The 23,323-nt window shown below is 57.2% G+C and overlaps 1 protein-coding gene across 2 annotated transcripts; it reads left to right on the plus strand.

Moving 5' to 3' along the window:
• Window positions 1-2,498: 2,498 nt before the first annotated feature.
• On the plus strand, window positions 2,499-10,265 carry LOC106738834 (oxidized low-density lipoprotein receptor 1). Of its 2 annotated transcripts, none has more exons than XM_059725379.1 (10): window positions 2,499-2,628; window positions 4,340-4,461; window positions 5,023-5,124; window positions 5,573-5,688; window positions 5,761-5,859; window positions 6,471-6,560; window positions 6,849-7,100; window positions 7,571-7,719; window positions 8,136-8,245; window positions 8,495-10,265. In XM_059725379.1, exons 3-10 carry the CDS (start codon window positions 5,114-5,116, stop codon window positions 8,643-8,645), a joined length of 978 nt encoding a protein of 325 aa, XP_059581362.1. In that variant the 5' UTR covers window positions 2,499-2,628; window positions 4,340-4,461; window positions 5,023-5,113; the 3' UTR covers window positions 8,646-10,265. The 2 variants fall into 2 exon arrangements, with proteins under 2 accessions (XP_059581362.1, XP_059581361.1); XM_059725378.1 differs by having other exon boundaries at window positions 2,500-2,628; window positions 5,570-5,688.
• Window positions 10,266-23,323: the final 13,058 nt, after the last annotated feature.

Consider the following 23,323-nt stretch of genomic DNA (forward strand, 5'->3'; position numbering starts at 1 on the left):
GATACCACTTCTGCTTCTGTCTAATTCCCCAGCACCTCCCTCCTGATGGGTTGTCCTGATAAAGAAATTGAACAGTGTAGGCCCAAGGACTGAGCTCTGGGGGACTCCGCTGCCCAATTACCCCCAGGTCAAATATGACCCGTCCACCACCACCCTCTAAGTACGACCCTGTGGTGGGCCAATAGGGGGCACTCCTGCATTGAGCCGCCCACCTCCCTGCTCCCGCCCACCTTCCAGGCTCCAAGTGCCACCCTTCCCAAGTGCTTATATTTGGTCTAGTACCAATTGGATGATCAGGCCTGTGTTCTCCAAGGTGCACAGAGCCAGAATTGAGTCCAGAGCCTTGGATGGTGACAGCGGGAACCCCAGACTAGCAGGTGTGCTCCAGGGAAGGGGTTGGCCAGATGGGAGGCACCCCAGGGAGGCACTCAGAGCCTGGAAGGTGGTCGGGCGCAGGGAGGTGGGCGGCTCAATGCAGGAGCACCCCCTACTGGCCCGCCAAATGTGGTGGCAGCGGTGACCCCAGGATAGCGGGTGTGCTCCAGGGAAGGGGTCGGCCATACGTGAGGCACCCCAGGGAGGCACTCGGAGCCTGGAAAATGGCGGTCCAGTAGGGGGCAGCTCATCGACCATCTGCCCTCCCAGAGCAAGGACCAGCTGCTCACAGCGCTCAAGGACTTTGAGACTGTGTTCTCTAATAAAGCAGGTAGAATGGACCTGGCAGTACACTCGGTAGAGATGGGCAGCCATTGCCCTATATACTCCCGACATTACAAAGTCAATGAGAAGGTGAGGCAAGAAATAAAATGGGAGATCGCAGAGATAGAGGAGTTGGGGGTAATCCGGCCTTCAATGAGTCCCTGGGCCAGTCCAGTGGTGCTTGTCCGGAAGCAGGATGGGACCATCCGGTTCTGTGTGGACTACCGGAAGCTGAATGCCATTACCACCCCTGATGCATACCCTATGCCCAGGATGGACACGTTGCTGGATCGCCTGGGCCCAGCCACGGTGATCTCAACTCTCGATCTGTCCAAAGGATTTTGGCAGATGGCCCTGGACCCGGATGCCATAGCCAAGTCTGCCTTTACCACACCTATGGGGCTATACGAGTTCACAGTTTTACCTTTCGGTTTGCGCAACTCACCCTCCTCTTTCCAGAGACTGATCAATAATCTGCTGCAAGGATGCGAGCAGTTTGCCATGGCTTACATTGATGACATCGTCATCTTCAGCCAGGATTTTGAGTCGCACCTGACTCACCTGACCACCGTGCTAGGTAAGATCAAGCAAGCTGGTCTTACGGTGAAAGCCAAAAAGTGCCAATGGACACTATCAGAGGTAGTGTACTTGGGTCATCGTGTGGGTGGAGGTCATATTGCTCCCTTGTGGGACAAGATCGAGGCCATCAAAGACTGGCCGCCTCCACAGACCAAGAAGCAAGCCAGAGCCTTCCTTGGCCTGTCGGGTTACTACCGAAGATTTGTCCCAGGGTTTGGAGCAACCTCAGCCCCGCTGCACGAGCTGACCAAGAAGGGCAGCCCGGACCCGGTGGTCTGGAAGCAGGGGTGCCAGGAAGCATTCGACGCCCTCAAGGCTGCCCTGGTCAAACAACCGATCCTGAAGGCACCGCTCCAGGATAAACCCTTCTACGTGGCAACGGATGCCTCCGACGTAGGACTGGGAGCTGTGCTCTTACAGGAGCACCAGGAGACACGGCACCCCGTGGCGTACCTCAGCCGGAAGCTAATCCCTCGGGAGCAGAGCCTGTCCTCCATTGAGAAGGAGTGCTTGGCCATCGTCTGGGCCCTGAACAAGCTGAAGCCCTACTTGTGGGGACAACAGTTCACTGTCCTGTCGGACCATGACCCACTGCAGTGTTTGCAGGCCATGCAAAACACCAATGCCAAGCTGCAGTGTTGGGCCTGGCAGCTGCAGGAATTTAATTTTACTGTCGAACACATAAAGGGGAGCCAGAATGTGATAGCGGACGTTTTGTCACGAAAGGACTCTGGGTAGTGGGTCCTTGGGACTCGGGACTAGTGAGATCAGGAGTGTAAGACTGCCATCAAGTTTTATGGTTCCCGTCTGGTATTGTCTTAACCTGTTTCATGTTCCATGTTTTTTTTCCTGTTTTTTTCCTTCTGGTATCCCGTGGGAACTCCCTGACCCGACACGCCCGGACCCACACCCCTGAGAGGCCCTGTGTCTGAGCTTATAAAGGAGGGGGGGGAAGTGTGGCAGATATGCCACCGTTGGTGCCCCTCTGCAGAGATCTGTCTTTGCCAGCCTGGGAGGCTGCTGTTGAATCCCTCAGAGCGGGGATCTCCCACCTTGTCTGCATGACAAAAGCCTGGTGCCTGGGCAGGGGGGAAAGGCCCGGCCCTGCGCATGGGCCCAGGTAACCAGGGATGCTGGGGAGATTGGTCGGCTTGTGGCCAGTATTGGCAGCTTCGATTGGACCGGGCTGCTGAGGTCAGAGAGGTTATTTAAGGGCTCGGTCCAGGAAGAAGGCAGCCATTAGCCATGCGGTCATGCAGGTGAATCTGAACCTGGCTCTCTCCTCATCTCCGCAGGCTCCATGAGTGCCCTGCCTCCAGAGGATACAACAACCACCTCTGGACGATGCGCGTGAGTAAGCTACTCGAGATCCGATTAGATATTTAGCTTACAGTAATTCAGATGCGTGTTTAAACGGCTACCTCAGCCACCCTGGTTTGCTCTATGGGATTCCTCTGATATTCCTCTGATATTGTTCTACCTTTTACCCTGTTTCCGCCCTGCCCCCTGTCATCAATAAAGTTCTCCTTGTGACCGGTGTGGGAGACTTATTGAGGGGTGGGTCTAAATTATGCCGAGGAGGCCCCTTAGGTCTGTGGACTAAGGGAGGCTTCCCTAATCAGCCCCTGACTTGGAAAGTGCCCCGAGTGCTTGTATTGGTTCTAGTACCCATTGGACGATCAGGCCTGTGTTCTCCAAGGTGCGCAGAGCTAGAATTGAATCTAGAGCCTTGGATGGTGGCAGCGGGAACCCCAGGCTAGCGGGTGTGCTCCAGGGAAGGGGTCGGCCGGACAGGAGGCACCCATGGAGGCACTCGGAGCCTGGAAGGTGGGCGGGCGCAGGGAGGTTGGCGGCTCAGCGCAGGAGCGCCTCCTACTGGCCCGCCACAGACCCTTCAGTCAATTAGCAATCCATCTGTCTGTGTAGGCATCGATGCCACAGTCACCTAGTTTTTTAATGAGGATGGGGTGGGAGACAGTGTCAAAGGCCTTGCTGAAGTCCAGAAAGACTACATCCACGGCAACACCTGCATCCAATGCTTTTGTGACCTGATCGTAAAAGGCAATCAGGTTGGTCTGACATGACCTGCCCCTAATGAAACCGTGCTGGTTGCCCTTGAGCATCATCCCCGATGCCGGCCCATCACAGATGTGCTCCTTCATGGTCTTCTCAAAGATCGAGGTAAGACTGACGGGGCTATAGTTGCCTGCAGCTCTGCTTGCTGTGCTCAGACTGCAAGGCAGAGTGCGTTTGGCTGTCCCAGGCTCCGGGGCTTTGCTGGGGGCCATGTACAACAGGAAGGAGTGTTCTCCCCTCCGCAGTTGCTGCAGGCATCAAGGTTTCTTTTGCCGCCCTCAGGGGCACTGGGTGCCAGCTGCATAGAGGTGCTGAGCTCTGTGGGTGTGAGCACAGGCAATGTCATTCAGACACATTCACACTTGTGCATAGACAGCAGCTTTCTGTGTCCAACGCTGCCACCTTCTCTGCAGCCCAGGCTGGTGCTCAGGCTGGGGCTGTGCCCATGCTCCTGCTAGGATGAGCCCCACAGGGTACTGGGTAGAGGGTGTTAGCATCATGCTCAGTCTCAGCCAAGGGCTGCAGTGTGGGCAGAAAACATTGTTGGCAAAGACCTGGTACAATCATCATGTGCATGCAGGAGAAAGAGCTAAGGGAGCAGGGCAGGGTCTCAGACTACTTGGGCATGAGTGACCAAAGAAAGGAGAGGACTACATACACATTTCCAAACACAACCTGTAATTGGCAAGAGATCGGACTAGGCTGAATACACGAGAAGTGTGCTCTACATGGTAGGCATGCTATACTTGGGGGGCATGCCATACGTAACTATGGTCAAGGCACCCACTGTTGGGTGGGTGGATGTGGGGGAGGGGATGTCCCACCTGTCCACTTGGAACTGAAATATGGTGCTTAGGATGACCCTTTAACCCTGATGGCTCCGGTGGGACCAGCTGGTCTCAGGGTTGTGGCCCAGGTGGGACCAGCAGGGTCCAGCCGCCTTTGCCGGAGGGGGTAAGCCAGGTGTCTTTGCATCTGGTTGTAGCTGTGCCCAGTGCATGCATCTCCAAGCTGTGTGAAAAGGTCATGCGGGACCTGGCCAAAGCCTGGCTGCAGCTAAGACACATGATGCCACAACAGCCTTTCATCCCAGAACAGTTCCCCAGGGTAAGGAAGAAATTGAGCTTGTTGCACACAATTTGTTTGTCATGAACTCACGTGGCTGCTTGCGCTCAGCCTTTTCTCCTCCACGTGCTTGCAATGGCTCTTCCTGAGTGTCTGCTTCAGTCACTTCCCGGGTACAGAGATGACAGGAACTGGGATGTAGCGCCCTGGGTCCCATTTGTCCTTTCCAGTGAGGCGCACTACACTGGCTCTTCTCCAGGGCTCTACACCTCACCCATCTCCCACAACCTGGTCAATATTGTTCCCACGAGCCAGTTCCTCCAGTCCCGTGGGGGGAAGCCCCTGAGGTGCTGTGGAACTAGGTGCATTCAGACCCATTTGGCTGCCTAGGAAAGGGCTTGGGGTGATCTCTGGGGTGGACAAACCATCTAGTTAGGAGAGAGGGGAGAGCAGCTGTGAGTGCCTTTCTCCAGGCTGGAGAAGAAGCAGTGTCAGGGTCATCTCAGCACCTGATAAGTCTGAGAGCAAATGGCAGTCAGGCTTTGGGGGATCTTGTGCCCTTCCTGTGCCGGGAAACCTCATGAATTTTTTCTACCATTGCAGCAAAAGTGATGCTCCGGCCCTGTTGCAGGAACTGTGATGGTCTCTAGTATCTTCCTGCACAGACCTGTGCCGTGCATACAGAACGGTGTTGATGGTGGAGAGGTCTGTGTGGGGGAGGCACCTCTGGGTGGAGGGGTCTCTGTGTCCAGTCACCAGTGAGCATTGATGGGGCAGATCCTACATTTGGAAGGGTCCTTTTCCCTCCCTATTGTTTAGTAATGGGCCCCAGAGAACAACACACGGCCCAGGAGACCCTGTCATTGTAGCTCATGCCTTTTTGACCCAGGTTATTTCTGGGCCTGGGGCAGTCAGGGACTGCTGGGCCAGGCCTGGGCTTACTTCACATGGCCTTTCAGATGCTCTTTCCCTGCAAGACCTCCTCTAACAGGAGGCCTTCCTAGGGAGGGCAGGGCTATGGTTGCTGGACCAAATGGCAGGGCCATGGTAGCACATCCGGCCCTGCTTGGCCACCCCCTCCTGTGGTTGAAGCCACTTCTGCTTCTGGCTCATTCGTCCCTCCTGCTGGGGCGTGCTGCACTTGCTCTAGCAGCTGCAGAGCCACCGTGGGAAACACTGCCGGAATGGGTGAAAGCGTCACATATGCTGAGCTGCAGTTCTCCAAGGCCCCCCCGAGACGAAGTGTGACCCCCGAGGCACAAGGGGAAGGTAGGAGCGAACACCCCTCTGACATCCAACCCTGGCCCTGCCCAAACCCCTGACCAGCCCCTGTGTCTGCAGCCCTACAAGCCTCAGGAAAGGCCGATGACACTCACGAGACCTTCCAGCTGTGCCCAGTGGGCAATGCACCATCAGAACATGGGGCCCAGCAGCATAGAGGTGAGCATGAGGGAATCCTCTGCCTTGCCCAGGGCTCCCAGGCAGTGATGAGGAGAGATTCCAGAGGTGCACAGCTGACTCGGGTGTGAAACAGGACTGCAGGGGGCTAAGATGACAAGAGATGACAGGTGATGGAGGGGCTGTCCTGCCCCAGGGCTAAAGGGTGGCTCTGGTTGCTGTGCCGAGGCTGCAGGGCATATAGTGGTGCGTGGCTGCCCCAGGCTCCTGGGCTTTGCTGGAGGCCACATGGGCCGGGAAGGAGTTTTCCCCCCTGACCAGTTTCTGCTGGCATCAGGGTTTCCTTTGCAGCAATCGGAGGTGCTGGGTGCTGGGTGAAGAGGTGCTGGACTGTGGGTGTGAGTGCAGGAATGGCTGGACACACACTGCACATTCACCCGTTCAGACACGCTCACACAGTCATTCATAGACAGCCGCTTCCTGTGTCTGATGCTGCCACCTTCCCTGAAGCCGAGGCTGGGGCTGGGGATTGGGCTGTGCCAATGCTTCTGCTGGGATTGGAGGGACTCCAGGCCTCCTGCCCTCTCCCTACTATGAGGTTTTGGTGAATGCAGGTGCCGTGTGCTGGTGCCAAGGTGCTACATCTCTTGCAGAGCCCTGGTGGAGCATACATCCCCTGACCCTGGCCCTGCTGGCAGGCTGCCTGGCCCTGCTGGCCACCACCATCACCCTGGGGGTATTCTGTGAGTAGGACCCCATGGGGCTGGCAGGGACTCAGGCGGGCAGGGGCAATGGGCAGGTGTGGGGGCAGCATGGAAGACACTGGGACAGTGTTGTCCCTGTGTCCGTGTCCGTGTCTGTGCCCTGGACCTGCCTTTGGTGGCTCTTGCCATCTTTTCCACCCCTGTGGCACCAGGGCGTGGGTGGAGGTGGGACTATTTGGTGGGGAGGTAGGGGTGCAGCCTCTGCTGCAGCCACTGCACCTATCCAGGGGTGCCAGACCCCTGCTGCTGACAGCCTCTTACCCATAGACTGGCAGCAGGGGCAGCTGCTGCAGCAGGCATCCCATGACCATGAAGCTAAGGAGCAGAGGCTTGGAGATGTGGGCACTGAGCTGGAGCAGGCCCAGGCACAGCTGATGTGGATGCAGCAGGAGGGGAACCGCAGCCAGGCAGAGCTCCAGAAGATCACGGGGGAGCTAGAACATGCACAGCAGCTGGTCCAGAAACTGCAGCAACAGCTGGACAGAGCCCAGGCCACTGTGCAGTCCTGCCAGGTCACAGGTAGCTCTTTGAGGGGCAGGGTGGGGGAGATGGCTCATGACCCCAGAAGCAGGGCAGGGAGTAGAGGGCAGTGCCCAGCCCCATGCACTAGCCTGGTGTGATGGAGGGGTCAAGCCCCCACATGTGGGGAGTATGGAGGAGGCAGCTGGGGGTGGCAGGCACTGTCAGGCCCAGATCCGGGGAAGTAGCAACTCAAGCCCTGCTGCAGTTGGGGCCAGCCCAGGCTACTGATGTGAGGGGTCTGCTGTCCTGCCAGGTGCTGGGGGCATTGGGCAGGGAGGGAGCTCCGAGGATTGCACAGGGCCAGGATTAGAGCCCAGCCCTGACCTAAGAGTGGGGCCTGTCCTGCTCCTGCACCCAGGACCATCTCACCCACTGCAGAGCATGGCCCAGGCCCCCTTGGGAGGGAGGAGGTCCTGAGAGCCAGGGCACAGGGTGGGGCACAGGTGTGAGTGTCTGCCTGTGCCCAGACTGCTGCCTGGAGACCTGGATGCTGCACCGCGGGAAGTGCCTGTTCCTCTCCAAGGAGGAGAAGACCTGGGATCAAAGCAAACGCGAGTGTAAAGTAAAATCCTCTCGGCTCCTTGTCCTCCAGGACTGGGACCACGGGACCATGCCGGTACAGCTGGGCCTGGAGGGGCAGAAGGAAAGTGTTGCCTGGCAGGAGCAGGATGGGAAGGGCAGGGATTAGGGAGGAGACACAGCGAGGGTCATGGCAGGGCTGGTGCTGGAGGAGCCAGTGAGCCCATCCCGGGGAGGGGGAGAGGGGCTGGGCAGGGCCTGGCAGGTGGAGGCAGCGCCGAGGGGGCACCTGGGGCAACTGAAGGGAAGAAACAGGCTGGAGGGGAGGAAGGATGTCTGGAAACCCCCAGCCAGCACGGAGGCCTCGGAGGCTGGAGCAGCTGACAGCCCTTCTCCTTCCCCTTCCCTGTGCTGAGGGCCGGCCCCAGCACCTGGGGCTCCTCTGCAAGTTCTTCCCGGGCATCAGGGTCACCCTGCCCTGGGCATATTTCACATTCATTGTCACCTCCCCAGAGCTTTCTTGCCCACACGAACATCCCATACTGGATTGGACTTATTTTGATATGGGACTCCAAGTTACACACAGATCGGTGGAAGTGGGAGGACGGCACCCTGGACAAGTCGTAAGTTGGCACCGAGCTCCTTGCCTAGAAACTCTGTGCACCCCCTTCCCGAGCACCAGTGCCGGGGTGTGGGGAGCTCCCTGTCAGCCCACTGCAGCACGGGCTGTGACGGGGGCTCTGGCTCAGGCCCTGGTACAAGACCAGACTGGCCTTGGGGGGGAGGAGCCGGCGTGGAGGCTGCAGCCCTGTGGGGCAGGCCCTGTGGGGCTGTGGTGACCTGGGGTCCTGACACAGCCTCTGTCATTGCAGGCCTGGGAGCAGGACACGTGATGGTGTTTTTGGAACAATAAGAGGGGGCAGAATAGAGAGAGGAGGCTGGTACTCTGAGAAACACCGCTGGGTCTGCGAGAGGCCGGCTGGCCGCCCCCAGGGAACCGCAGGGACTGACCACAGGTCATGAAGGCACGAGGGTCCCATGACTACAAGAGCAAGTGTCCACAGCATCGCAGCGCCAGGGACTCATGTCCCCTTCCCCACTTGTCAACTGGGTCCTGCTCCCCCCACACACGAGGTGGGACTGGCTCTGGCTGCCCCGCTTACCCTGCCTCTTCACTTCAGCTCGTGGCTCCAGGAACCAGCTGCCACCTGCACCAGCCTGATCCCCTCGCAGCGCCAAGGACTCAGCATCGCCTGCTCTGGGAAACGGTGCAGCAGACAGGGCCTAGCAAAGGCTTTAGCGGATGTTCCCAGGACGCTGGATCGATGCTGGAGCTCGGCTGCCAGACCCTGGAGGCCTGACCCAGTCAGACACGGCAGTATCTCTGACCTGCCCCCAGCACACGTCGGGGTGGAGGGGGCTAAGGGATCCTCCTCCTTTCCCAGCAGTGAGTTTAGCGTGGTGAACTCTGGCTCCTTGGTCTGCATGGGTCCAGACATCTGCCCATGACCACCTGTCCAAGTGGGCTCCAGCTCTGCGGGTCACAGCTCCTGCCCTCCTTATTGTCTGCTCCATGGGGCCTGGCCATTGTACCAGCCTCTGTGGTGTTTACAGGCCAGGCACAGTGCTGGGCCCCTTGGGCTGCATATACGATGCCCGTGCATGGGCCCTGGCAGCAGGGCTAGAGGGGAACCTCCCACCCCACCAGGGCTTGCACCTGACTCCCACTGCCTTGTATGCCAGGCAAGCATGCACCAACCCCACTGTCCCCTGGCTGCAGCCCCCTCCCCACAGCAGCCCACACTGATGCAGGACCAGCAGCCCTGATCCCAGTCACCGGCCTTCTCCCCTGTGCCCACCCAGGGCAGGAGGGGACCCTGGGGCCAGATCGGGGGTGTGGCGGGCCAGTAGGGGGCGCTCCTGCGTTGAGCTGCCCACCTCCCTGCGCCCGACCACCTTCCAGGCTCCGAGTGCCTCCCTTAGGGTGTCTCCCGTCCGGCCGACCCCTTCCCTGGAGCACACCCGCTAGCCTGGGGTCCCGCTGCCACCATCCAAGGCTCTGGACTCACTTCTGGCTCTGCGCGCCTTGGAGAACGCAGGCCTGATCGTCCAATGGGTACTAGATCCAATACCAGCACTTGGGGCACTTCCCCAAGTCAGGGGCTTATTAGGAAGCCTCCCTTAGTCCACAGACCTAAGGGGCCTCCTTGGCATAATTTAGACCCACCCCTCAATAAGTCTCCCACACCGGTCACAAAGGAGAACTTTATTGATTAAAGGGGGTAGGGTGAAAACAGGGTAAAAGGTAGAGCAGTATCATAGAAATCTTACAGGAATATCAAAGGAATCCCATAGAGCAAACCAGGGTGGCTGAGGTAGCCGTTTAAACGCATCTGAGTTACTGAAACTAAATATCTAATCGGATCTTTAGTAGCTTACTCACTCTCATCGTCCAGAGGTGGTTGTTGTTTCCTCTGGAGGCAGGGCACTCTTGGAGCATGCGATGATGAGGAGAGAGCCAGGCTCAGATTCACCTGGATGACCGCATGGCTAATGGCTGACTGCCCCTTCTTCTTGGACCGAGCCCTTAAATAACCTCTCTGACCTCAGCAGCCCGGTCCAATCGAAGCTGCCAATACTGGCCACAAGCTGACCAATCTCCCCCGCATCCCTGGCTACCTGGGCCCGCGCAGGGCCGGGTCTTTCCCCCCTGCCCAGGTGACCAGAGCATCGCCTCCCAGGCGCCAGGCTTTTGTCATGTAGACCAGGTGGGAGATCCCCGCCCTGAGGAATGAAACACCAGCCTCCCAGGCTGGCTGAGACAGGTCTCTGGAGAGGGGCACCAATGGTGGCATTTCTGCCACACTTCCCCCCCCTCCTTTACAAGCTCGGACACGGGGCCTCTCAGGGCCGTGGGTCCGGGCGTGTCGGGTCAGGGAGTTCCCACGGGATGCCAGAAGAAGGAAAAGGGAAAAACCTGGAACATGGAACAAGTTAAGACAATAACAGATAGAAACCATAAAACCTGATGGCAGTCTTACACTAGTGATCTCCTCACTAGTCCCAAGTCCCAAGGACTCACTACCCAGAGTCCTTTCGTGACAAGGCGTCCGCTATCACGTTCTGGCTTCCTTTTATGTGTTGGACCGTAAAATTAAATTCCTGCAGCTGCCAGGACCAACGTTGCAGCTTGGCATTGGTGTTGTGCATGGTCTGCAGCCACTGCAGTGGGGCATGGTCCGACAGGACGGTGAACTGTTGTCCCCACAAGTAAGGCTTCAGCTTGTTCAGGGCCCAGACGATGGCCAAGCACTCCTTCTCGATGGAGGACAGGTTTCGCTCCCGAGGGATTAGCTTCCGGCTGAGGTACGCCACGGGGTGCCGTGTCTCCTGGTGCTCCTGTAAGAACACAGCTCCCAGTCCTACGTCGGAGGCATCCGTTGCCACGTAGAAGGGTTTATCCTGGAGCGGTGCTTTCAGGATCGGTTGTTTGACCAGGGCAGCCTTGAGGGTGTCGAATGCTTCCTGGCACCCCTGCTTCCAGACCACCGGGTCCGGGCTGCCCTTCTTGGTCAGCTCGTGCAGCGGGGCTGCGGTTGCTCCAAACCCTGGGACAAATCTTCGGTAGTAACCCGCCAGGCCAAGGAAGGCTCTGACTTGCTTCTTGGTCTGTGGAGGTGGCCAGTCTTTGATGGCCTCGATCTTGTCCCACAAGGGAGCAATATGACCTCCACCCACACGATGACCCAAGTACACTACTTCCGATAGTGCCCACTGGCACTTCTTGGCTTTCACCGTAAGACCAGCTTGCTTGATCTTACCTAGCACGGTGGTCAGGTGAGTCAGGTGCGACTCGAAATCCGGACTGAAGATGGCAATGTCATCGATGTAAGCCATGGCAAACTGCTCACATCCTTGCAGCAGATTATTGATCAGTCTCTGGAAAGAGGCGGGCGAGTTGCGCAAACCGAAAGGTAAAACTGTGAACTCGTATAGCCCCGTAGGTGTGGTAAAGGCAGACTTGGCTATGGCATCCGGGTCCAGGGCCATCTGCCAAAATCCTTTGGACAGATCGAGAGTTGAGATCACCTTGGCTGGGCCCAGGCGATCCAGCAACGTGTCCATCCTGGGCATAGGGTACGCATCAGGGGTGGTGATGGCATTCAGTTTCCGGTAGTCCACACAGAACCGGATGGTCCCGTCCTGCTTCCGGACGAGCACCACCGGACTGGCCCAGGGACTCGTCGAAGGCCGGATTACCCCCAACTCCTCCATCTCTGCGATCTCCCGTTCTATTTCTTGCCTCACCTTCTCGTTGACTGGGTAATGTCGGGAGTATATAGGGCGATGGCTGCCCGTCTCTATCGAGTGTACCGCCAGGTCCTTTCTACCTGGTTTGTTAGAGAACACAGTCTCAAAGTCCTTGAGCGCTGCGAGCAGCTGGTCCTTGTCCTGGGAGGGCAGATGGTCCGGCAGGCGGAGTTCCTCGATCCCTGCCTCACCATCCCAGTCTCCATACATGACCGGCTCCTCGGGGTCCTCCGGAGTTCCCTCAATGGAGGGGACCCAGAATACCATCTCCTTTCTGTCGTAGTAGGGTTTAAGCATGTTCACGTGAATTGTCTTAGGTTTCCTACCCTTAATACCCACTCCATAGGTCACATCATCCAGTCTGTCCAGGACAGCATGGGGACCTTCCCAAGCAGCTTGCAGCTTGTCCGTTTTTAGTGGCAGGAAAACCATCACATTCTCACCCCGCTCAAAGGTACGTAAGCGGGCCTTCTCATCATACCAGGACCTTTGCTTCTCCTGGGCCTGTCCCAGGGAGTCCCGTGCCACCTTCATCATGTCAGTCAGTTTCTGACGGAAGTCAAGCACATACTCCACCACGGAGGTCTTTGTGGAAGCGATCTTCCCTTCCCACTCCTCTCTCACCAAATCGAGAGGACCTCGCACTCGCCTCCCGAACATCAGCTCGAAGGGCGAGAACCCAGTGGACTCCTGGGGCACCTCCCGGTAGGCAAAGAGCAGATGCGGCAGTTTCTCATCCCAGTCATTGGGGTTGGAGTCCACATAGGCCTTGAGCATCCCTTTCAAGGTCCCGTTGAACCTTTCCACCAGCCCATTTGTCTGAGGGTGGTAGGCTGTGGTCTTAAGGTGTTGCACCCCACAGCAGTCCCACAGGCACTCCATTACCTCCGCCATGAAGTTCCCACCCCGGTCCGTCAGGATCTCGGAGGGAAAACCCAGCTGGCAGAAGACCTTGATGAGGGCATCAGCAACCACGGGTGCCTCGATGGAGGTCAAGGCAACTGCCTCCGGGTACCGCGTTGCGTAATCCACCAGAGTCAGTATGTATTTCTTTCCCCTACGAGTCCTATGCTTCAGCGGTCCCACAATGTCCACGGCCACCCTGTGGAAGGGTTGGTCTATGATCGGGAGGGGCTGCAGGGGAGCCCTTCTCTTGTCCCCGCTTTTGCCTGTCCGCTGGCATGTCTCGCAAGATTTGCAATAGTCCGTCACATTCTGGGCAATTCTGGGCCAAAAAAAGTTCACCTGCAACCGCTGGCGTGTCCGTTCCCTGCCCATGTGACCAGCACACGGTAGATCATGAGCCAGGGCAAGCAATTGCTGTCTGTATTTCTGGGGTACTATGAGCTGGCGCTGGGGCTCCCTGGTCTCGGCATGGTTCTTCGGCACCCACAACCGATAGAGAAGCCCCTTATCCCAGACCACCTGTTCCCTCTTGTCCGGAGTGAACTCAGTCTCTTGCTCCTGAGCCATCTGCCGGAGTCCCTCCAAGCTGGGGTCCTCCCGAACCTCCTGCTTGAACTCCTCTTGCCCAGCTAGGCAATCAGCAGGGAGTGCACACTCACCCACAGGGACTTCCTGGGTCTCCTCCCTGCTAGTGTCACCCCCCTCTGCCACTGACGGAATGCACGCCTCCCCGGAACTGTCACTTAACCCACCCTCGGGGTTACCGGTTCCCACTGGGACCAGGGTGCAATCGCCGTCTGCAGGGGTCCCTTCCCCTGTGGCCAATGGTGTGACTTTCTCCCGGGGATTTCCTAACCCCCCTTCTTTAGCCTTCCTGCTCTGCAGGCGAGTCACCGTATGAACGGTGCGGGGCTTTGGCTCTTGGATCTGTTCCCACCTCCGGAGCTGGGCTTCCTGCTCTATAAGATCCCGTCCCACCAGGATGGGGGCCGGAGCCCCTTCCAGTACCCCCATTTCCAGGTACGTTGCACAGTCGTTCCACACGATGGGGGCACAGAATACCGGTACCTTCTGGGGTGCGGACCCCACTCCGTGAATAGTGAGGGTCTTGCCTGGGATTATGTCTGCAGGTGAGACCAGGTTGGAACTAATCAGTGTCACACTGGCCCCCGTGTCCAGTTCCCCCACAAGGGTCCTCCCCTTCACTGTGATCATGGTCCGGTGGGGGGCCATCACCTCCTCCGAGTTTGTGATCCTGTAGCAACAGACACTCTCCTCAGAGGGGCTCCGGCCCTCCCCCTCGCTGCTCACGGCTGTTGCACGCCTGACGGGCCTGGGTCTAGTGCTTAGCTTTGGGCAGTTGGGCTTGATGTGGCCCTGCTCCCCGCAGTTATAGCACCCCCTCTTTTCCGAATTGGGTGGTTTGTCCGAATCTGGGGCCGCCTTGCGCTCGGCAGGAGGTGGCCCTCTTTCCCCTTTTTGACCTGGGCCTCCCTTCCCCCCTCTTTGGAACCCTTTTTGCTCCTTCCCAAAGTAGGGAGGCTTCTCACGGTTTAGCAACAGTCGGTCTGCAATTTCTGCGGCCTCGTGAACATTTTTGGGGTCCCTGTCCCTGACCAGGGTCTTAACCTCTGTTGGACAGCAATAATAGAATTGTTCCAGCACCAGGAGCTGGTGTGACTTTTCTGCAGTGTCAGCCTTGGCTTCGGCTAACCATTTAATGTATGTGTCCTCCAACAGGACCCCAAAATCAGTCAATGACTTTCCGGGTTGTGGGCGCGTATTCCGGAATTTTTTCCAAAAATACTCTGGTCCTAACTGGAACCTTTTAGACACTGCAGCTTTAAAGGCATTATAGTCATCAGCTGCGTCTGAGGGCAGGCTGTTAAGGACCACCGCCATGTCACCCTCTACCAGTGCAGACAAGTACATCATGATCTTTTCCTCCGGCACCTTGCACCGCTGGGCTTGTCTTTCGAAGTTGCTTAGGAACACCGCAGGATCGTCTCCCTCTCGGTAGCGAGCGAAGGCGGAGACGTCCAGTTTGGGCTGTTCCCCGGACGCTTGCGGAGGGTTCGCGTTTCCCCCAATGGTCTGCAAATGGAGCTGTGCTTCCAGCTTTTGTGCCTCCAACCGGGCTTCCCTTTCCAACCTCCTCTCTTCCAGCTCCATCCTTTTCAATTCTATCTGCTCCTTCTCGCGCTGGCGCTGGGCCTCCAGCTCCAGCCTTTTCAATTCTATCTGCTCCTTCTCACGCTGGGCCTCCTGCTCCAGCCTTTTCTCCTCCAGCTCCATCCTTTTCATCTCTCTCTCATGGAGTCTCTGTTGCTCCCTCTCGGAGAGTGATCTCCTGGCAGCCTCCGGGCTTGACGAGCGGGAGGGTGGTCCTGAGTCAGGCCCAGGACTTGATGAGCGTGAAGCTGACGCTGGTTCTGACTCGCTGGTGCACAAAAGTTTAATCAGCTCTTCCTTCTTTAGCCCTTTCTTCACGTGAAGGCCTCTCTCTTTTGCCAATTCCTTCAGTTCGGGCACAGTCATCCGGACATACTCGTCCTCCATCCTGACTCTCTACCCTATCCAGTCGACCCGATGTCAAATTAGAAATTGTTTGCTCAAGGGATTTCAGTGACTCTATTCCTTTCCCAAAATTATGCCTCTAATACAGCAGGGTATTCGGATCCCACCTCTGCCACCACGTGTGGCGGGCCAGTAGGGGGCGCTCCTGCGTTGAGCTGCCCACCTCCCTGCGCCCGACCACCTTCCAGGCTCCGAGTGCCTCCCTTAGGGTGCCTCCCGTCCGGCCGACCCCTTCCCTGGAGCACACCCGCTAGCCTGGGGTCCCGCTGCCACCATCCAAGGCTCTGGACTCACTTCTGGCTCTGCGCGCCTTGGAGAACGCAGGCCTGATCGTCCAATGGGTACTAGATCCAATACCAGCACTTGGGGCACTTCCCCAAGTCAGGGGCTTATTAGGAAGCCTCCCTTAGTCCACAGACCTAAGGGGCCTCCTTGGCATAATTTAGACCCACCCCTCAATAAGTCTCCCACACCGGTCACAAAGGAGAACTTTATTGATTACAGGGGGTAGGGTGAAAACAGGGTAAAAGGTAGAGCAGTATCATAGAAATCTTACAGGAATATCAAAGGAATCCCATAGAGCAAACCAGGGTGGCTGAGGTAGCCGTTTAAACGCATCTGAGTTACTGAAACTAAATATCTAATCGGATCTTTAGTAGCTTACTCACTCTCATCGTCCAGAGGTGGTTGTTGTTTCCTCTGGAGGCAGGGCACTCTTGGAGCATGCGGTGATGAGGAGAGAGCCAGGCTCAGATTCACCTGGATGACCGCATGGCTAATGGCTGACTGCCCCTTCTTCTTGGACCGAGCCCTTAAATAACCTCTCTGACCTCAGCAGCCCGGTCCAATCGAAGCTGCCAATACTGGCCACAAGCTGACCAATCTCCCCCGCATCCCTGGCTACCTGGGCCCGTGCAGGGCCGGGTCTTTCCCCCCTGCCCAGGTGACCAGAGCATCACCTCCCAGGCGCCAGGCTTTTGTCATGTAGACCAGGTGGGAGATCCCCGCCCTGAGGAATGAAACACCAGCCTCCCAGGCTGGCTGAGACAGGTCTCTGGAGAGGGGCACCAATGGTGGCATTTCTGCCACAGGGGGTTCCAGCAGCCCTGGGGGCACTTTCCCTGTGACTGTGGTGCCTGTTCCTGGGACGAGCATTACCACTGGGGACCAATGTAGACCAAGGAGCCAGCCCTGCACTGCAGGCCCATGGGTGCCCCCATCCTGTCCCACAGAGCTTCATACTGGGGGCACAGGGGATGTGGGACGCAGCATGGTATAGGCAGATGTATTGAACACTGTAAATAAGCTAGGATATATATATATTGCTGCCATTCGTGCCACTCATGATCATCTTCATATTAAACCACTGACATTACATATACCAGTGCCGTGTGTGTGGGGAAGTGAGCACTAGGCCAGTGTCATTTCTGGCCTCCCTATTGCACACAGCCCTTCCCCAATAGCTGCTCCATCACTGGGACTCCCACACCAGTAATCCCCCTGCCGTATGTCCGGGGCTGTACGCACTCCTCTCACTACCCTTGGGAGACCAGGCAGAGGAGGCAACATGCAGGCCACGGGCCCCTTGTCTGCGCACACTTGTCCTACAGTCCCAGGGGAAGTGAGGCAAGTAAGCTGAACCCAAATCCTCCACAACACCCTCCCTGCTCCCAGCTCTAGCACTTGGACAGATCCAGGGCCCTGGTGCTGGCTTCCTAGGTGGTGAAAGGTGGGCTGCAGTGTCCCGGGAAAGGGCATAGCCCAGATGTTGTACTGAGTACTTGGAGGGCACCTCGGGGGAGGCAGGCGGCGAGTGGCACTTGCAGTTGACATCACAGGGACCAAGGAGTAAACATGCACCTCCACTGTGGGCTTGGGCATCGCGGGGCTGCTTGTCGGGAAGGTGGTGCAGGGCAGCAGGTTGAAGGACAGCAACATAACCTACTTGTTGAGTGTATCCAAAATCTTGGTCTTGCCGTCGTTGTGGTCCTGGTGCTGGGAGGAGGGATAGAGGTGGGGTGGCATCTCCCTGGTGCAGGCACCTCCTTTGGGCTCCAGTGGCTTCTGCGGGCCAGGGAAGCATTGCGGAAATGTGTCCGACTTGCTGCAGGAGAGGTGCTGGCTCCTCCGATGGATGCAGCTGAAGCCGCACTCGCCTTTTTGTGAGGTGTGTCATGCTGCAAACTTGTCCCAAATTTGGCACCTACCAGGGCTCCCAGGTCCATGTCTATAGTGCTGCCATCCCACCGGGGTCTTCCATACTCCCTTCACTTTGGATCACTCCTCCCTAGGACAGAGCCTTGCACTGCACTGCCCTGCACTGCCTCCTGGCCTGCTGTCCAGGCTGTCGGGGTCTTTCCAGACTCTGCTTTCCTTCACCAGCCTGGTGACAGTCCTGCCCCATTTCACATCCCCTGCAGCCTGGGCCCAGCAGCTCTGAGCCCACATCCAGATCAGTAATAAAGACGGTGCCCAGCCTGACCCAGAACAGAGCCCTGTAGGACTCCACTGGAAACTGCCTGCTATTCGGACATGGATCTGTTCATAATGACTTGTCTGCAACTGGGACAGGCACAGTACTGTGGGTTCTCCCTGCCCCAAGCCTGAAATAGGAGAGACTCTGAGGGGTCTCAGAGATTGTCTGTCACTCCACAGCCCCCACATGTCTACGGCAGCCCCAGCCCTGCCTGAAGCTTCCCAGGCCTGGGCTGACCCAGCACAGCCCCCTGGATACTCTTGGGCCCCCACCACCCCAGCCATCCCCCGCCAGGCCTGTCTGTGCCATGGAGAGCAGGGACTTTTCTGGGACATGAATGGGGCCCTGCCCCACATCCAGCCAAGCTTCACAGCCCCCCACTGTGGTCAAGGCCACTTCTGCTTCTCAGTGATGCTGCAGTACTTCCTTTGCTCGCTCCAGCAGCCCCGCACGGGAGAGCCTTCTGCACTGTGAGCTGCTCTGTGCCACAATGCCAGAAAGTATGAGGCCCTGCATTTCTGCAAGGCTCCCTCAGGCCAGAGCATGACCTTACCTAGGGGGGCAGGTAAGACCCAGCATCCCTCCCTCAGCCTGGTCATGCTGCAGCCCCTCACCCTGACAAGCCCCTGTGTTTATATACCCTCAGCCCCAGGTGAGGCGAAGGACACATATGATACCCTCCAGCTGGCCCTATAATCATGAGGCTGGTCAGGCACAGGACCCAGTATCGCAGAGGTGAGTGCAGGGACATCCCCGCCCTGCCCAGGGTTCCCCATCAGGGATACAGAGAGCTCCCAGGGGTGCACAGCTGGATCGGTTGTGATACAAAAGTGCAGGGGATCAGAGGATGAGGGGGAGGGGATGGAGGGGTGTCCTGCCCCAGGCGTGAGGGGTGGCTCTGCTTGTTGTCCCCAGGATGCAGGCAGAGCAGGGTGTGTGGTTGCCCGAGGCTCTGGGACTTTGCTGGTGGCCATATGTGTTAGGAAGGCATGTTCCCCCCTCCCCAGGTGCTGCCAGTATCAGGGTTGACTTTGCTGCCTTCAGAAGTGCTGGGTGCCAGCTGCAGAGAGGTGCTGGGCTGTGGGTGTGTGCGCAGGTGGGGTGAGGCACTGTGCACACTCGCCCATTGAGACACACTCACATGCTTGTTCATAGTCAGCAGCTTCCTGTGCAATGCTGCCACCTTCCCTGCAGCCCTCACTGGGGCTGGGGATAGGTTTGTGTCAATGCTGAAGCTGGGGTGGGAGGACCTCCAGGTCTGTTGCCCTCTCCCTGGGATGGGATCGTGGGGGCTGCAGGTGCCATGGGCTGGTCCCAAGGTGTCTCATCTCTTGCAGAGCCCTGGCGACCACCATCACCCTGGGGGTGTGCTGTGAGTAGGGCCCCATGGGGCTGGCAGGGACTCTGAGGGGCAGGGGCAATGCGCAGGGGTGAGGTCAACATGGAAGGCTCTGGGCAGCTTTGTATTGTGTCCATGTCCATGTCTGTTCCCTGGTGCTGCTTTTGTAGGCCCTTGCCAGCTTTTCCATCCCTGTGGGCCCAGGGCTTGGGTGCTGGTATGAGTACTGGGGGGTGGGGGTGGAGGTACTGGTGCTGGGAGAAGAGGTTGAGGTGGGGCAGCATTTTCCTGGTCTGGGTGCCGACTTTGGGCTGTGGGAGTCACCACGGGCCAGGGGAATGTGTCAGGAATGTGTGTAACTGGCTGCGGGAGACCCACTGGTCTGCTCCTATTGATGTAGCCAAAGCTGTGCTTGCCTTTTGTGTGGTGCATCACACTGCAGATGCATCCCAATGCTGGGCACCACCAAAACACCCAGCTCTATAGCGCTGCCATCCTGATGGGGCCTCCCAGACTCTCCCTTCACTTTAGATCGTTCCTCCCTGGGGCAGTGCCTTGCATGTGCACTGCCCTGCTCTGCTCTGCTCTGCCATCTGGCCAACTCTCCAGGCTGCCGGAGTCTTTCTGGACTCTGCTTCCCTCTGACAGCCTGTTTGCAGTACTGCCCCATCTCATGTCCCCTGAAACCTCATGTCCAGTACCTCTGTGCCAGCATCCAGGTCCTTAATAAACACACTGCACAGTCCCAGGCCCAGGACAGAGCCCTGTGGGACTGCAATGGAAACCACCTGCTATTCAGATGTGGGTCTGTTCATAATGACCTTCACAGAATGGGGATCTGGACAGTATTGCCTAGTGGCAAAACACTGAGGGGCACAGGGGCAGCCCAGGAATGCTTGCAGGAGGAGCAGCGGGGTGTTCAGAGGGGTCTGGCATATGACCTGGATCCAGGAACCACAAGACAGGAAGGGACAAGCTGGCGTCAGAAGCTGAGGCCAAAGACAAAGAGCTGAAGATAACCACGACCAGAAGCCAAACGCTAGAGCCAAGGTCAAACCGGAGTCTCATGGGAACTCTGAGGTCTCCCGGAGCTGGAGCCAGAAGTCCCCGTACATCAGCAGAGAGATGCACAGACAGTCAGGACATGACCCTTCCCCTTGGTGCAGTCTTACCTCGGTCCTGGGGAAGCTTTTTGAAAGAATTATCCTGGCGCATGTCCAGGAAGGGCCGGCAGGGGAGGTTATGTGCAGGGGCAACCAACATGGGTTCATTAGGGGCAGGTCTTGTCAAGCCAAACTGGTAACCTTCTATGACCAGGTCACCAAGTCCTTGGCTGCAGGTGTAGGCGGTGGATATAGTCTTTCTGGACTTCAGGAAGGCCTTCGACACGGTCTCTCACCCCATTCTCAGCAAGAAACTAGGAGACAGTGGTGTTGATGCCTACACGGTCAGATGGGTCACTAACTGGCTGGAGGGCCTAGGCCAGAGGTTGGTGGTGGATGGGTCATAGATTCATAGATTCATTGACGTTAGGGTCAGAAGGGACCTCAATAGATCATCGAGTCTGACCTCCTGCATAGGTGGGAAAGAATGCTGGGTCTAGATGACCCCAGCTAGATGCCTATCTAACCTCCTCTTGAAGACCCCCAGGGTAGGGGAGAGCACCACCTCCCTTGGGAGCCCGTTCCAGACCTTGGCCACTCGAACTGTGAAGAAGTTCTTCCTAATGTCTAGTCTAAATCTGCTCTCTGCTAGCTTGTGGCCATTATTTCTTGTAACCCCCGGGGGCACCTTGGTGAATAAAACCTCACCAATTCCCTTCTGTGCCCCCGTGATGAACTTAAAGGCAGCCACAAGGTCGCCTCTCAACCTTCTCTTGCGGAGGCTGAAAAGGTCCAGTTTCTCTAGTCTCTCCTCGTAGGGCTTGGTGTGCAGGCCCTTGACCATACAAGTGGCCCTTCTCTGTACCCTGTCCAGGTTATCCGCATCCTTCTTGAAGTGCAGCGCCCAGAATTGCACGCAGTACTCCAACTGCGGTCTGACCAGCGCCCGATAGAGGGGAAGTATCACCTCCCTGGACCTATTCGTCATGCATCTGCTGATGCACGATAAAGTGCCATTGGCTTTTCTGATGGCTTCGTCACACTGCCGGCTCATGTTCATCTTGGAGTCCACTAGGACTCCAAGATCCCTTTCCACCTCTGTGCCACCCAGCAGGTCATTCCCTAGGCTGTAGGTGTGCTGGACATTTTTCCTCCCTAGGTGCAGCACTTTGCATTTCTCCTTGTTGAACTGCATCCTGTTGTTTTCTGCCCACTTGTCCAACCTATCCAGGTCTGCTTTCAGCTGTTCCCTGCCCTCCGGCGTGTCCACTTCTCCCCATAGCTTTGTGTCATCTGCAAACTTGGACAGAGTACATTTGACTCCCTCGTCCAAGTCACTGATGAAGACATTAAAGAGTATCGGTCCAAGGACCGAGCCCTGCGGGACCCCACTGCCCACACCCTTCCAGGTCGAAACCGACCCATCCACTACGACTCTCTGTGTGCGAACCTCTAGTCAATTTGCCACCCACCAGACTGTGTAGTCATCCACGTCACAGCCTCTTAACTTGTTCACCAGTATGGGGTGGGATACCGTATCGAAGGCCTTCCTGAAGTCTAAGTATACGACATCCACCCCTCCTCCTGTGTCCAGGCGTTTTGTAACCTGGTCATAAAAAAAGACTAGATTGGTCAGGCACAATCTGCCTGCCACGAACCCGTGCTGGTTTCCCCTCAGCATAATTTTTCCTGCCGGGCTCTCACAAATGTGAGCCTTGATAATTTTTTCAAAGACTTTGCCAAGGATGGAGGTGAGACTGACTGGCCTATAGTTGCCCGGGTCTTCCTTCCTCCCCTTCTTGAAAATGGGGACCACATTGGCCCTTTTCCAGTCCTCTGGGACTTGGCCCGTGCGCAAAGAGCATTCAAATATTCCCACCAGTGACTCTACAAAGATGTCAGCCAGTGCCTTCAGCACCCTCGGATGGAGCTTGTGGGGGACCAGTAGGGGGCGCTCCTGAGTTGAGCTGCCCACCTCCCTGCGCCCGACCACCTTCCAGGCTCCGAGTGCTTCCCTGGGGTGCCACACGTCCGGCCGACCCCTTCCCTGGAGCACACCTGCTAGCCTGGAGTTTCCGCTGCCACCATCCAAGTCTTTGGACTCAATTCTGGCTCTGCGCACCTTGGAGAACGCAGGCCTGATCGTCCAATGGGTCCTAGGCCCAATACAGGCACTTGGGGCACTTCCCCAAGTCAGGGGCTATTTAGGAAAGCCTCCCTTAGTCCACAGACCTAAGGGGCCTCCTTGGCATAATTTAGACCCACCCCTCAATAAGTCTCCCACACCGGTCACAAAGGAGAACTTTATTGATTACAGGGGGTAGGGCAGAAACAGGGTAAAAGGTAGAGCAGTATCACAGAAATATTACAGGAATATCAAAGAAATCCCTTATAGCAAACCAGGGTGGCTGAGGTAGCCGTTTAAACGCATCTGAGTTACTGAAGCTAAATATCTAATCGGGTCTTTAGTAGCTTACTCACTCGCATCATCCAGAGGTGGTTGGAGTTTCCCTCTGGAGGCAGGACACTCATGGAGCATGCGGTGTTGAGGAGAGAGCCAGGTTCAGATTCACCTGGATGACCGCATGGCTAATGGCTGACCCCCTTCTTCCTGGACCAGGACCTTAAATAACCTCCCTGACCTCAGCAGCCCGGTCCAATTGAAGCTGCCAATACTGGCTATAAGTCGACTAATCTACAAAGCATCCCTGTCTACCTGGGCCCTCGTGCAGGGCCGGGTCTTTAACCCCTTCGCAGGTGACTAGAGCATCGCCTCCCAGGCGCCAGGCTTTTGTCATGCAGACAAGGTGGGAGATGCCCACCCTGAGGGATTCAACACCAGCTTCTCAGGCTGGTAGAGACAGATCTCTGGAGAGAGGCACCGATGATGGCATTTCTGCCACACCCCTCACTTAGGAACACTGAGGCAAAAAACTCATTGAGGAGTTCAGCCTTGTCCTCTCTGTCCGTCACCAATTGTTTCTGCCTA

This window comes from Alligator mississippiensis, chromosome 3 (genome assembly GCF_030867095.1).
Source record: "Alligator mississippiensis isolate rAllMis1 chromosome 3, rAllMis1, whole genome shotgun sequence".
Lineage (NCBI taxonomy): Eukaryota > Metazoa > Chordata > Crocodylia > Alligatoridae > Alligator > Alligator mississippiensis.

Excerpts from the sequence above, each read along its gene's own strand:
- LOC106738834 (XM_059725378.1), top strand. Across the intron at positions 5,689-5,760 it reads CCCCGAGGCACAAGGGGAAG|CCCTACAAGCCTCAGGAAAG; the intron begins GTAGGAGCGAAC and ends CTGTGTCTGCAG. Across the intron at positions 7,720-8,135 it reads GGGACCACGGGACCATGCCG|AGCTTTCTTGCCCACACGAA; the intron begins GTACAGCTGGGC and ends TCACCTCCCCAG.